Genomic DNA, 15,253 nt, shown 5'->3' on the forward strand with positions numbered 1-15,253 from the left:
GCTCTCAGCCACTTCTCACAACCATGCCAACCATTATTTTTTTTGCTGTTGATGTAATGGATTCCTATGAAATATTCAGCTTTTTGACAAAGTTATTAAATGGAGGAAAGCCACAAGACCTTCAGTATTTCCATTTAACTCAAAATTAAACCCCAAAATTTAGACTTATTTAGAAGTATGTTACTCTAGGGATTAATTTTTCAGGTGTAACTTAACTCATTTCTCCTTATATTTCTAAAGTGAAAAATCTGGTTGGATCTTAACAGCTGATAAGATACTCATTTACCATTTATTTAAATTATATTCTTTGCCCCAGACACACTGCATATGTTCCCTCCTTTTATCTGACTTGCAATGTTCCTCCACCAAAAACTTGGAACACTGCTTACAATAATTCACTGGGAATACTGTAATGTAATACCAGGAAGAACTGTACCTTTGAAAAAGTTTAAAAGTTAAGTATATTTAATGGTGCCTAACATTTTATTGGCTGTGTTTAACAAAAGGCACTAGGCTGCAGTTGTTTTTGACAAGCATGAAAACATCACAGCATGAGACTGCAAAAGGAATTATGTAGAGAAATTACAAGTGATCCATCTCTCAATGAATTATCCACCTCAATAGCCTGCAGAACTCAGCTACCAATTAACACCTACTTTATTACATGTTGGGATGTACTTAATAACTTTCATGTGTTTATGCACTATTACCTTGACTGATGCCTCTTGTACAATTAGGCATAATTGGCATATCAATATGCAAAAGTTAAAAGGATTAACCCTCTTAAAACTAATGAGCATTTCTGTATCCAGCTGCTAAATGAGACAAAATTAGCATTTTTCACTTTTGGGCAGGATTTTATCATGCAGTTTCTCATTGTTGATATTACCTTGTTACATAACTTTAGTTTGGGGGATAGTATGCTGGACGGTTACAGAGCAAGGGCTCTAAAAAGTTAAATTAGACATAAATATTCACTGCTGTATCCCAACAACCACACCAGGTGCCATATATGTTCACTGGCTGGGAGCTGGAAAGTTGCTTTGTGTTGCATTTGTTTAGTAGCTAATTACATAAAAGCGGAATTTTACCGAGTATATGTCATTTTACCAACCAAACTTGGCTCCGACATAATAGATTGAAAGCTTGCCATGCTACTAATTTCCTTTCTGTTTCAATTCTTTTCATCTCTTTTTGCCATGCAGAATTTTCTGACTAGATATTGACAGGCTGAAAGTGTTTGGGCGTATTTACTTAAATAAGCCTCTTAAAGTTGTTTGCTAACGCCCAAAGTAAAAGCAAAATTCCTAAGGATCCAAATGCTTTCAACTGTGGGCTTTAAACGCAGCGAGCTAAAGGAACAGTGAAATACCAATTGTGTGTATCAGCCGTGTGCTGACATATCTGGGCATGTGACTTGGGAAGGATTTGGGGGAAAGTAACGCAGGGGAGTAGCTCCTATCCTTCCAAGTGTCTTGAAAAAGAAGGGTCCAGCTGACACAGGCATATATGTGTATATATATATAAATTTATTAATGTTGTTTTAAAAATCAAGGCTCTCCTCCCATTGCACTTTTCTACACAGTCTTCACTTCTGCATTTAGAGGCACACAGATCTCTGCTAAAAGACACATATTACCAGATTATTAATCAAAGCTAATTATTTTGTGCTTGAAGAGAAATAGGATTTATCCTCATCTTTCTACTTGGAAATTTTCTGTTTTCACGGTCTGCCTCTGTTTAGATGATGGATATAATCCATGAGGCATCCATTGATTATGTTTATTTTCTATTTCACATTGACTATTTTTTGTCCTGTTATTGGAGAGATTTTTCTTTTGAAAAAACTAGAAGCAGCTGAATAAAGGATTCCATACCACCCTTTTGCTGTCCATGTTTGGTGTGCGCAATACACTCTGTTCTATTAATAAATGGGTCAAATCCTTTTTACTCAACTTATGCAAAACCTACTGACTTTAGTGGATTAAGGCAATCAGCCTTTGGCACATTTTGAACAATCAATAGAAATATAGATTTCTAGAACTTATTTGGAAAGAAGAAATGCCCACTCTGGACAATAAAGGCCATAAACCAGGCACAAAGGTAGAAAGATGAGTGGTGATTTATGGAGGAGAAAAATGCCTAATTTTCTCTGAGGGATTTGCTGCAGTCTGAGGCATGTGCTGTGGTGGTTTTGAACACACCTGGGGCTATACTTTTGAAGGTGAACAGATTATTTTCCGTAGGGTGACAGGGAAGGATGTGCATCATACATCAGCAGGGCCATATGCACGTGTGAATTTTATAGTGGTGTAGATGCAAATGTGGGAGACAGGAACTAAACAAGCAAGAGATTATTGGGGTTTATGTTATTTATTTCAATGGAAATGCCTGAGCTTTGTACAAAGGTTGAAATTGATATTAATGTAGAGTCTAAAGAGCACAAATCATGAAGCTGGACACAGGCTGTGGCAAGTGAGGGCTCTTTCTGTGCTTAATGGTATTGTCTGAACTAGCAATGTAAATGAATATTTGCTATTTTCATCTGTTAAACCCCGGGAAGTGCATTTTGCTTCATTCAGAACAACTTCAAACAATGAAATGTCTCTTTTATCAGTGTCTATATTAAGAATTAGAACCTATTTAGACATTCCAAAATGTTAATGTATTAGAGCTTTCTCTGATTAGGTTAAACAAACTGGTAGGTTTATTTATCTCCCTAATACATTATCAGAGAAATGGGAAGCAATCTTCTTTTGTTTCTTACTCCTGTGATCATAGAACACTTGCCAAAGTTATGGCTAGCCAAAAAGACAGAAATAAATTTGCTAAAAATATAAACCTTCTGTTTAGCAGAGTTTTTGAGCCATATTTTGAAATTGCAGGGCTTGTACATGTTTACTTCAAATCAAGCTTATAGTCAAGTTTGAGGCTTTGTTTGTATAGATTGTCCTGAAGTAGATCCTGATATTTAATTAAAATGACACTAAATCACATTGAATTGATAAGACTTGGCATCTCAAACAAAGGTAATTGCCCGTATTGGTTTTGTACAAAAATAGAGCTGCTTGGAAAATGTGCAGCCAACACAGACTGTCAACTCCATTTATAGATCAATATGTGAAAACCATTGATCAGGCAGGCATGTGTAACAGTAACACTTTGCATTTATTTGTTGTTTTTATACCACGTTAAGGCTTACAGGATTATCGGCTTCCAAAATATTTTGACTTCCTCGTAAATATGTTATCTGTTTAATGTTAATTACAAGACAGTCTCCAGCCCTCTTTTAGAGTATTTTCAGTTTCATTGCTATGGGTAGTTTTAGCTCAAAAAGGGATTATTTCAATCTCTGCGAGATCATCAGAGCTTCTTTTATAGTGTAGTTTATTTAGGGAAAGTTTTTGAGGATAGCTCTTTTTTTTCTTCCCCAAGTTTACTTTTTTTCTTGGAGGAAATAGCAAATCTTGACAAAATATTTCTAAAAGCAGAAAACCTTCTCCTGATGCAGATTTGAATATTCTCTTTACTGTGATCTAATAGTGACTGCCCAGGCTTTATTCTCTGCAAAATTTGTCATCATACACTGGTCTGTTATAGATGCAGCCACGTTTGTCTCTATAAAAGAAAAATGCTGTTTTCCCTTCAAGGTGTACACAAATCTTGTAATAGCACTGGGACAGATACTGAAAAATATATGAGTTTCCCATGACAAGGATGGAAATTGTTAATAAATGCAAACTTACACCTTATTTGCTCCAAGTATTTCAGGGTAGGTGTGAAAGCTGTGGGTCCACAAACACAGTCCAGTTTCACTTCTTGAGCACGAATATTGCTAAAATAAAACAAGTCTGTTTAGCAACATTAGTCATTATCCTTTCCAGGGCAGGAAAACGAGAAATGAAGTGTGTCATATGTGCCCCTACTGTATTCAGACTGGTTTTGTGCTGTGAAAATGTAGATGTACTCTCTGCTGAGTGTGGTGCTCACAGACTGTCTCCTTCGGCCCTTGGCTCCAGTTTTTCACCCATTTCAGTGCCTGTGTCCCTTGCTTCCCTATCTGAGGAGCTGCTCTGGCTCCAGGGCAGAGGCCCTCAGCCTGCACAGATGTGCCCCTCTGTGCTTATGTATGTTCTCCATACCATAAAGTCCTCTGACTTAAAAGCTGAAAGTGGAATATTAATGCATGAGCCTATTTTAGGGCTCAGCTGACCTTCAGTAAGTGATTTTTCTCAGGTTTGCCTCCCAACCTTTTTACAGGACCAATACTTTGTGTGAACCTGTGTTTTCAGGTTCAAAACAAGCCTTTTGCTTTTGTGAATAACATTTTTTTCATTTCTATTTTCTTAAATATGCCCTGTGAGAAGTTACTCTTTATTGTATATTTACATCATAGCACTTCAGCTGAAATAATCCTGGCTAAAAAGGAAGAAGTTAATTTTATTGTTCAACTCCCCATTTATTTCTCCTCCCCACAGTTTCACTGTACAATTTCAGCTGCGTTGCTTGACAGGCAGCATCATAATGAGATCATAGAAAAAGGAAATAACCAGCACCTATTTCTTCTTGAAAGCAAGGATAAATTCATTTCAGCTCTATTAAGGGAGTGGTGAATGTAACTGGTTTGGCTTCCTTGTTAAGCCAAACCGAAGTTCAGACAAGATATTATAGGGGTCAGAATTGCTGATTTTGACTTTTACTCAGTGTGACAGAAGGGTAGAAAAAAAGGTTCAAAAACCTCCATTTTTTTTCCTTTTTTTTTTTTTCAATCTTACATTATCTCACGCTGTGAAAATCTTTACTCTATTTACCAAGCACAAATTAGTCTTGCCAAAGGTTCTGAAAGTTTGCTACTTCAGCTTAGATCCTAAAACTTCAAAGAGAGCTGCAACTCCACAAATTAGTGTATGTGCTCTGCCATGGCTATTTTCACTTGAACTTAGCTAAATTCGTTTATAATTTAGTGCTGATTGAACGCTGCCATAAACGTACACAAGACACATTTTTTAAAGTTAGTCCTCTGATTACTAATTTGAATAAAAAACTCTAACCTTGTTAGCATCTGGACTTATTTTCATAATAACAACCCCTTCAGAACCTACAAAGTAATGAATAATTGACAACAAATGAAATGTTTTGATAGTTGTCGGCACAAAGCATGTTTAATGTTTTGTGTTGCTTCCTAGCTAATTATGTAGATGACACATTTGTCAGACCTTGACTGCCATTAGAAACGTGTTTCCAGAGGGGAGAAAAACAGGCTATTCATAGAGTAATTAACTAGAATGCTCAATGACCTGTGAGAGATTCAAATGGCTGCCAGTTCAGACATTGTTTTGTTACAGAAGCAGAGGGGTAATTAAAATTCCAAATTACAGTGCTATGATGAAGCATTTGTTTGTTGACAGTATACTCTTACTCTAGTTTGTTAATTCTTTTTTAAATTGCTTCTAATCCATTTTATAGCTTTAGGAGCTCCGTCTTTGAATTTACTGACAACTAATATTATGGCAAATTGTTCCTCGGCGGAGCTCGGCGGGCTTGGCAGTTCCATGGGAGCACAAGGTGGGTGGGATGGAATCGCTGCTCTCCCCCTAAACCGACGCACCATGTGCTGTCACCGAGACGCGGCTAACGCGGCGCATCTTGTGAAATGATATGTTCATAATTCTGCGTTAGGGAAGATGTCTGCTTAGGGGAGGAAATGGTTCAGATAAAGCAATAATAATCAGACAAATTGAGGGAAGGTGTCCTAGAACGTTAGGGGGAAGAGCTGTGATGGGGCTGGGGCCGGGGTGACCGTGGGTTAGGTGAAGCACTTTGGGAAGCCGAGGTCCGCTCGGTGACGGAGATTTGGAGGACAATCGTCTGCTTAAAGAAATCAAGCACAAAATATGAGGAATGGGGTGTTTCATAAGAGTCCACTGTATCTTTGCCAGTGCCCTTTGCAAGCAATAATGGACCTGACAGGGTAAGCTGTCTTTTCTCCTCCAAATGGGGACTCTTTGCAAGTCCAAAGTGTTAAAGTTCTCCAAACAATGAATTAAATGCAAGCCCAAGTGAAATATTTATTTACTTTGCCAAAAGTGAGACTCTGGTTTTGTTAAGGAGATGTGACAGAAGTAACATGGTGTTTGATGCAGGAGAGCTGACAGCGGCATGGAGTGAGCGCTGATTATCCCGAAGACACTGTCAGCCGGGATTGATTTCCACTTTCTCCGTTTATGTAACGGTTCCTGTAATACAGCTGACCCCAAATCACGTTACCTTGTCATTTCTCTGCATGGATCAAGAAGAGATGAGCTGAAAATAGCTAGGCACTGACCTTGAACTTGGCGGAGAAGTGAGAAGTGACAGCGGGGGATGCTCGGCGGGGGATGCTCTGCGGCCGCGGCAGCACCAGGGGGCAGAGCAGCACCAGGGATTGCAGCTGGAGCAGCTGATGCCACGGACCCACAACCCCGTGCCAAACGCCTTTCCAGCCCCCCTTTCCTTCCCCTTCCCCTTTTTATTTTTTTTTCCCCTTTAAAAATTGGGGACATGCTAGCTGGAGGATCAGCTGTCTCTAAAACATTGGCGTTCCCATCATGCGCTGCTTGAAAATGGAATTCTTTGAAAGGATGTTCAATATTAAAATACCCTCCTAACTGAATGCTCTGTTACGAGGCATTGCATCTCTGTTAGGAAGTTTTGTATCCTCCTTATGAATACCTCCCCCCACTCCGTTGTTTTCCTAACATCTAGTGAAAAAAATGCAACGTTTTCTTTATCATTAATAGAGTTTTCTACAATTTGGGTGGTTTGTGAGAAGATCAATGTAATTCCTCAAAGTCTGCAAATCCCTTTTAGTTTCATAGAAAGCTTGGTGTAGATACATATAAAAATATTTTTAAGCTGATAGGACATCTAAAAAAGGGTAAAAAAATTAAAGAGTGTTTTTTCTTTTCAGATGACACACTTCTCTCTGTTGTAATGTATGTCTTGAGGGGGAAAAAGTGAAAACTTGGTTATGAAAATATTATTTAATTTACCATCTAAAACCCATGCTTGACTTCTTTTGTTCCATATTTTCTTTTAATCTCTTAGCAGCCTTTTTAGTGTCTGATGCTGGCAGTGTGGAGACATGAGATGGCAGTGCTGGTTCTTCTCAAGGATCTGGGGCTTTGGGGTGTCACTGCTCAGGGCAGGACCTTGTGAGAGCTTGAGGCAGTACTAGGAACCCTGAACTCACCCTTCAAGATATTTGGCCACTCTCTCACTCCCACCCTCATTTGTTAACATCAAGACACTGATAGGAAAGTAGACAGAGAAACACTCAAAAAATATCTTCTAAGGTAGTGTTGGTAGTTCTTCACAGAACACAGGAAAGAAAAGGTGTAAATGGGAGTTTCTGGATTAGTAATTATCGATTTATTATAATCTATAGAAGAGCAGTGGAAATTCGTGCTAATATAAATTTTGGTCCACATCATATAAAATGTGATGTCTTGTTTAAGGGCAGAGCACTTGTTAAGGGCAGACTGAGGCTCTCATTTCTCACTGACAGCTGGGGACTGGGGCTGTGGAACCAACAGGAACTTAGAAGGAAAAAGGAGTAACAGACACTTCTCTTCATTCTTTCCATCAGAAATGGGTGAAAATGGGGAGATGAGGCGAACTCTAAATGTTCCTCTCCTTCACCTTATCTTGTTCAAACCCAAGGAACCATCATGGAGTTGAATCAGGAGTTTGTAGCTCAAAACTTCCTTGCTCCAAATCTCTGCAGAGTGTGGCTTTGAGTTGTCCTGGTAAGGCAATGCAGCAGACTAAGAAAACTTGGACATGAGGTTTGAAACAACCCTCCAAATAATAGTGTTTTCTCTACCTTAACATCTGATTCAAATAACATTCATCTCAGTGCTTTTGTATTACCATCATTTCAGAGTCCATACCAATATATCCTCGTGCTTTTTACCAGCAGGAAAATTTTATTTCATAAAATCTCTTTTTTGACTGTTTTATCCTCTAAGAAGTGGCATCCAAATACACAGACACATTAATGACACTGAAGTTGCCATCATGATGCTAAACAGACCAACACAGTATAAAGCTGCATCTTTTTGATTCAGGAGTGAGACAGTAACATGCCATGATGTTAGCAAGATAATTTTATACACATAATATTTCACTTGGCTTCCAAGACAGCCTTCAGTTGGATTTATTCATTGCAACCAAGTGGAGAAGGAGCTGGACTGGAATTTGTCATTTTTCCCTGGTCCCAGCCTGGACATTGCCTGCCAAAGGGATTTTTTAGTACTTTTTTCTGTTTCTCTACCTGTAAAGTGGGACTGTGGAGAATGTGTATTTCTTTTCCATGCATTAAAGAGGCTGCCTCAAAGCTGGTTCAACTGTAATGTTTCAATCATGCTCTTTATGTAGATAATTCCATTCTCATCATATTAACTCTAGTAATTAAAACAGAATTATTCCACAATTATGCTAGTGTAACTGAGAGGAGAACTTGGCCCCAGGTCCTGTACATTTTCCTTATCTATATTCTCTGTGCTTAACTGTTTCACTATTTTTCATCCAAAAAAACCTTATTTTGGCTTCATCATTAATCAGTTCTCTTCCCTTGATTCTATACCCCTGTGCTTTCAGCAGCGTTAGGTTTCTCTGAGGGCCTTTGTGTTCTATGCTGTATATTTCAAAAAGTATGCTTAAAAAGTGTTGTTTAAAGGAGTCTCTCTGGAAATCTATGTCAGTGCACACCGTGACAGGGAACATAAGCTGTGGAATTATATTCCTTTTACGCTATCTTTATTAAATACTGTGTTACAGCTGAATTGTGGCATCTAACACATTTCCTTTCAAAAATGCCGTCAGATTTGAAATATGTAGGTACTGAAACTGAGATTATATCAAACTTCCCATAGCTAGTCTTGGGCACCTGACCTGCATAGCTTCCCACAGGGGAAAAGTAAGCTCCATTTCTTTAAATTTCCAATGAGAAGGGACATGTGTCTCCTTGCATTGAGCTACATGATATCACATCATGTGGCACCGAGTGACCCAATGCAACATGACAGGAGAGGTAAAGAACCAGGGGTTTTTTTAGGTTTTATTTTTTTTGTCTGTTTTATTACTGCAGTGAAACATTTGCAGTACCAATGAGATGAAATGGGGATCGAATTACTTTGTGCATGCCCTAAATACATGTGCTATTTCACTGTGTATGCACACGCTTAATAAATGTTGTTTAATGCGATGAGAAGGGGTTTTAAAACAGACAAGAGTGTCCTTGTTAGGCAATGTGCCTATTCTTAGACAAATAGTTGACAGCAGAATTCTCCTGCCCTAAATCAGATCAAATTTCCTTTGAAGTCAACCTTTCTTTATTTTTTTTTTTTTTTCAGGATCTGATCCTGTCATGTTAACATGGTAATATTTTATTTTCTGTTTGATTTCCTGTTTGGTGTGATTCATAGCCTTAATGGAAATAGGTCTTTATCATCCATGATTTTCTAGTTAAGGGTGTGCCTGCATAGACACACAGCTGGATTGGAACCTCTCTCTTCAAAGGGCCCAGAACCCAGCACCTTGAGTGGAAGAAGGAGCTTAATTTCTCAATATACAGCCTTTAAAAAAAAAAATAAATTAACTTACATGTCATAGAACAATACAACTAAGTTATGTTTGTTATTTTAGGACAGTACTGAATATGCCTAAACTTTAGAAGCAGTTGCACCTTTCTTTTTTTGTGATTATTGACTCTGAGCTGCCACACACTCTGCCAGTTGCAGTAAAAAGTAGCATTGAAGACTACAGCCAAAACCCAAGTAGAGTAAAAAATGTGTTTTCCTTTCTAATCTCTGAATCTTACCTCTGTTTTGGAGTCAAATTGGAAAGACTGTGAAATCCCCATCCTATTTTCCCTTATTCCCCTCCCCTGCCCCAGAGCTCTGTAAGAAAGATTGTTCTCCTGGATATTCCATCCAGGGCCAGGACTGGAAGTGCTGCAGCTGTGATGAGAGAATCTGTTCTCATGACATCTCTAGCCCCAAGGCAGGTAGAAAACCCAGACAAGCATCCAAACTTTTGTTTATTTATTTGGACCAAACCTGGATTTTGGACCAACTGAGATTCCCATCAGTGATTCTGTCATCTTTAAGAGCTCATTCTTCTTGATTGTGGTCCTGAAGTCAGACTCTTACTTTATAACATCATTACACAAAACCCCCCCATTGTTTAAAAATTAAAATGCCAGGTGCCAACTCTTTCCAGTAGTTGGCTACTTTAACTTTGAGCTTTCCATTTTTTATCAGCAAATGATAAACCGAAAATTCAGTGTTCCCAGTTTAGATCTTTCTCAAAATTAAAGTGTAAATCTAAAGTAGCCACCTGTAAGCACTAAAACCTGAAGACATTTGGACAGAAGTTAAACAAATTGTTTAAAGAACTGCCAATTGGTTGCGTCAGGTTTTAAGAACAACTTTGCTGGGAGGATCCAAAATTTGTGGTTTAACATTTTCAGGCCTGATTTTCTTTTCTTCTTTTTTTCCCCTTTGGTGGTGTGTTGAATTTTGCATTTTGTTTTTTTAAATTTAATTTTAATCAAGAAATTGAAGAGCTGGGAAAAGAAATAACATGGTTGTAGATAAACTGTTGCAGCAGACTAAGGATGACACCACCATGCAAATATCAAAAACCTGGAAAAGGTTGGGGCAACTGGGTCCATTGTGAAAAGGGAGCAGAGGGATTTGGAGACAGGTGGGTGGGAAGAAATGGGGTGGGAAATGCAAATTTTCTGGGTGGAGCTGTAAATTGTGGTTGGAGGAAGGGTTGTGCTCTTGGTCTCTGGTGCTGGTGCTTTATTGGCAGCCAGGGGAAAAGCTCGTCGTTGGTTTTGGGTTTAGCTGACTGTACATCCAGGTAGGTTTTGCTTTTTGTGTATGGTGGTTTGCATAAAGTATTTAGTTGCACTGAATTTGGCTGAAATTCCAGTTTTGTGGATCATATTTGTGTTGGTATAAACAAGAGAGACATTCTAGTGCACTCTGAGCACATGAACCACTAGCTCCTTAAAAATGTCCATCCTTTTTCCAGAAGCTGTTTTGGTTTATTTATTTCACTTTCTTCATGTAAATTCTTTCATGTTTTTATGGCAGATGAGCCTGATTACATGAAAGTTTACCTTTCAAATACTTCCCATTTATCACACAGTTTTCTTACCTAGAAAATCCCAACGCAGCCACTGCTAATGTTTGATAAGATTTGTACCTGGTAGATTCTAAATTACATTAATGCATAAAGCCTGCAATGCCAGGCTCCCTATTGTTACAGTTATTAAAGCTGTAACTGAAATGATATCTTTCATATTGATCTTCAGCTAGCAGCTCTTATCCAGAAGCTTTGTTTCACATTAAAGACACTAATGATTGTCTCCACAAAATGAGCAGCTTAATAGTTAAAGTTAAATGGAAAAAACCCAACTTTGATAGCCACCTTTGATAGCTCTTTGCTCCAACATCTCTCATGGCCACAAAGTGCAAGCCAAGCATTAATAGACCTTTTAATAAAATGACTTGAAAGGAATCAATGGTATTTTTCACAAAGTCTAATTTCCAGCAAGTTATTTAAATGTTTGTATTCCTTCTGGACAGATCATGTCCTTCTGTAGCTGCCAGTTTTTTCCTGGAATTTCTCAGGCTGTCTTCCTAGGGTTTTTAATTTTTATTTTGAGGGGTCTGGTTTTGATTTGCTGCTTTATTGAAATTTTGTAAAAAATGGAGTAAATAGAAATCTTGTACTCTTCCAAGGCTGGCAAAATTTCCTGTAGACTTAAAGCCAACAGCCAAGTGTTTGTGGGGTGGAGGGTGAAGTCTAGTTAGAAATGTGCCAAGAGCCTTTTTGAGTAGCTTGCTTCCTTCATGGGCTGTAAGAATTCCATCTCTTTCCTCTCCTTCAGGTGAAAATGGCATCTCCTAGCAGCTGGAATTGTGATGAATGTTAATGCAGGTCAGGAGGCTCTGGCTTAGGCTGGAGTTTGTGGGTGAAGAGAATAGAATCATAAAACCAGGGAATGGTTTGGGCTGGGAGGGACCATAAAGCTCATCCAGTTCCATCCCCTGCCATGGACTGGGACACCTTCCACCAGACCAGGTTGCTCAGAACTGCATCTAACCTGGTCTTGGACAAGTCCAGGAATGGGGCAGCCCCATACTATTGCACCTGCTCTTTTCCCCTTTTCATTTTTTTTTCCCTGGGATTTCTGTGTAGCTTTTCTGTTAGTTTTTAGTTCACTTATTTATTTTGGCTCTGGGTGAGGAGCAGCTGCTGGATCTTTTCTTGTTTTCAGCTAGAAAATTATTTTCCCCCATTTTTGGTTGCGACAGAGTGCAGCCTAGGTGTTTTCCATGAGACCATGCAGTGTAAGCAGAGAAATACATGTGGAATTTTTATGTTCTCTAAGCTTATTTCTTGAACTTGAGATATGACAGGTATCAATTTAAAGACTGGTATTCCAATGATGAATATTTTTTTTGATGACCAGCAGCAAATACACAAATTGTTCTATTTGTGTTGATATTTATTATATATCAACATGTTAAGAAACAGGTTGATATTTATTATTTTACACAGAGAGAGTCATGGTGTGCTCACAAGGTAGGATGCAAGGGATCAAATTAATTTGTATTACTATAAAATGTAGTTCAGCTGAGATCACACCCTCTGTGTTCACTGGGGAGTGGCTTTTCCCTGATGGGCTCTAGTCAATCCACAGCAATGATTAAGTCAAATATGTTGATAATCATATGTTAAAAGTTCATATATGAAATCATGGGGGTGAAAAAAGAGAGGGAAAGGAAATAATATCAATTAAAAAACAAAAACAAAAAAAACACCCAAAATAAACCAACAGAAGAGTACACTATGAAGAGTCCACAGCTACAAAATATTTCCCTCTTCTCTCAATATCTCATGAGGAGTCAGCCCTTATTTCTGCTGTTTTTTTTCCCAGGCTCCACTGGAAGAGCCTGGATTAAACTAATTCACGGACATGTTTTGGCCGCTTATTATTTATTACAATTTTAGTTCCAGGTTTCAAAAACAATTAGGGAAACTGCTTAATAGGAAAATGACTCTAATTACTTGTTAATTGAGGTTATCTGCTTCACATTATTCAAAACGTAAATTGTGTTGACACTTGTACCCAGATATGATTACTTAATAAACAGACTGAAAATGCATCATGAATGAATTCACCCCCACCCAAAAAAAAAGACATTTTAGTTTTTGACTCTGATTTGCTCATCTGAAAGATATTAACAAGTATGTATACAGTTTGCAATAAGCTCAGTTATAGCATGTTAGTACAAAAAATAAATTATATGTTTCAAACAGTGAAAAAATGAAGGACTGAAATTGAAAAGTGAAAAGGTTTATTAAGGTTGCACATAATATATTCAGGTAAGGTTTGCACATAATATGAAATGGGGTTACATGAAGTATGGTGTTACCTCTTGAATAAATAATTTAGCTGATAAATCAAGTACCTGGATCCAGATAAATACCAATGTTAATATTTGACATACTATCATTTGTATTTGTATTGGATTTTGGCTACTGACAAAAACAGGAGTGCTATTAAAAAAAAAAAATAGCTCATTTGGGGGTGAGAGATGCAGGTTTCTAAACAATACTATATTTTCTAGAGCAAGATAATTCTACCATTTAAGAGTAAAACTGAAGCATCCCATTTTTCCTTTGCATTTATTGCAGCCTGGGATTTCTGTTTTTTTTTTTTTTTTTTTTTTTTCCAGAAAAATACAATCTATATTTTTTAAAAAGTCTTAGGCCATGAATTAGATTTCACAGTCGCCAAATATCTAATGATATCCAAGACCTTGATTCCATACAATGGAACTTGCCAGCCATGTCCATGTGGGTAGGATCAACCATTTCTAGAGTACTGGGATTTGTGGGGTGTGTGGTTAATTTTGATTTTTATGATGTGGGTTGCAAACATCATCATTTCCCTGATAACCAAAAATTTTATTCTAGAAAAAAAACCCAGTGAGAAAAGTTGAAAGGCACCATATTTGTTTTAAAGACATAACTAGCAAACCTGTTGACAAGAGAGATTTCGTGTGTGTTTCTCCTTGAAATTTCCCTGTTTGAAATGAGAGCAAGACCTCAGTTCATGCAGAGGAGCCATGATTCCAGCCTCAGGGTCTGTTCCTGTGTGTCAGACTTGGGACTCTTTATTACTGAGGCATTTTTGGAAACATGAACCTCTGTAAACCATGGTGGTCAAGCAAGGAAAGAGGGACAGCAGGAAAATTATGGAAAGTGGAAATAAATTATTTTTTCAAATTAAAGGGCCTGATTGCACATTTACAAGACTATCTACTTTTTAATATGCAAGCATAACTTCATATTTTCCTTAACTAAATACCTTTTTGAGGCATTTTCTGTAGAAATACCATTACTCCCTTCTCCTTCATATTTTGCCAAGAAATGATGGGAAGTTGCAAAGCCCACAAGGGTGGAAGTTTCAGAGCTGTGTTTGTGCCCATTAATTTTCTCTTCTATGATATTTTCCCATTTTCACTCTGTTTGACATTGAGCCTGAGCTTTGTTCCTGACTCGTAGCCTATGGCAGTGGAACGGGGAGATGAGACATCACGGAGATGTAGAGCACACATAAAAAGAGAAGATGTGTAAAAACTGAAATGACATGGCAGCTGAAGCAGCTTGTTGCTCAGCTTGGTTGCATGTTTGAGTGGAGGAAGCGAGGTAAATTGTGATATGTAAGAGAATAACACTCGACAGGGTGTATGGTTGTAAGGTATATGGATGCTCAATCATGTGGTGAGGCAGAAGGCTGAAGGACAAGCGCCTTCAGTATCCACAGTCTGTGGATATCCGTGTGACCTACAAAACAGGGGGTGTTAGGCTTGCAAAATATCACTTGCAAAGCAGTTCCAAACCATTTCAAGAAAATTCCATCCACGCCATTTGGCTACCTCCTAATCTGTCAATAATTATTAAAATAATGGCGTTTTGCGGAGCGGGGGAAGAGAAATCACTGTCACACGTTTCTGTGTGCACTCCCCCCATAAATTATGAACTCTCACAGTAGTCTATAGGCAAACAACCATTTTCACTTCCCACTGGTTGTACTTATTAACCTATTAGAGATACATGTGCCTTTATGCTAATCTATCTGAACATTTGCAACCACCACTCTGTCTGTGCCTGAATGGCTTTG

General features: G+C 38.1%; 1 protein-coding gene across 3 annotated transcripts in view; it reads left to right on the forward strand.

The window, feature by feature from the left end:
- The window catches only part of ARHGAP15 (Rho GTPase activating protein 15), a 320,750-nt gene that overhangs the window by 18,023 nt on the left and 287,474 nt on the right, over positions 1-15,253 (forward strand). The window contains exons 1-2 of one of the 3 annotated variants that reach the window (XM_064435288.1): positions 10,872-10,911; positions 11,948-11,997. The exons of the other annotated variants lie outside the window; for them this stretch is intronic. Of the exons in view, the coding sequence (XP_064291358.1) occupies positions 11,986-11,997 (12 nt within the window). The 5' untranslated portion in view covers positions 10,872-10,911; positions 11,948-11,985. Of the gene's footprint in view, positions 1-10,871; positions 10,912-11,947; positions 11,998-15,253 lie in introns of those variants that run through there. 3 annotated transcript variants of the gene reach the window in all.

The sequence above is a fragment of the Passer domesticus genome, chromosome 10 (genome assembly GCF_036417665.1).
Source record: "Passer domesticus isolate bPasDom1 chromosome 10, bPasDom1.hap1, whole genome shotgun sequence".
NCBI lineage: Eukaryota > Metazoa > Chordata > Aves > Passeriformes > Passeridae > Passer > Passer domesticus.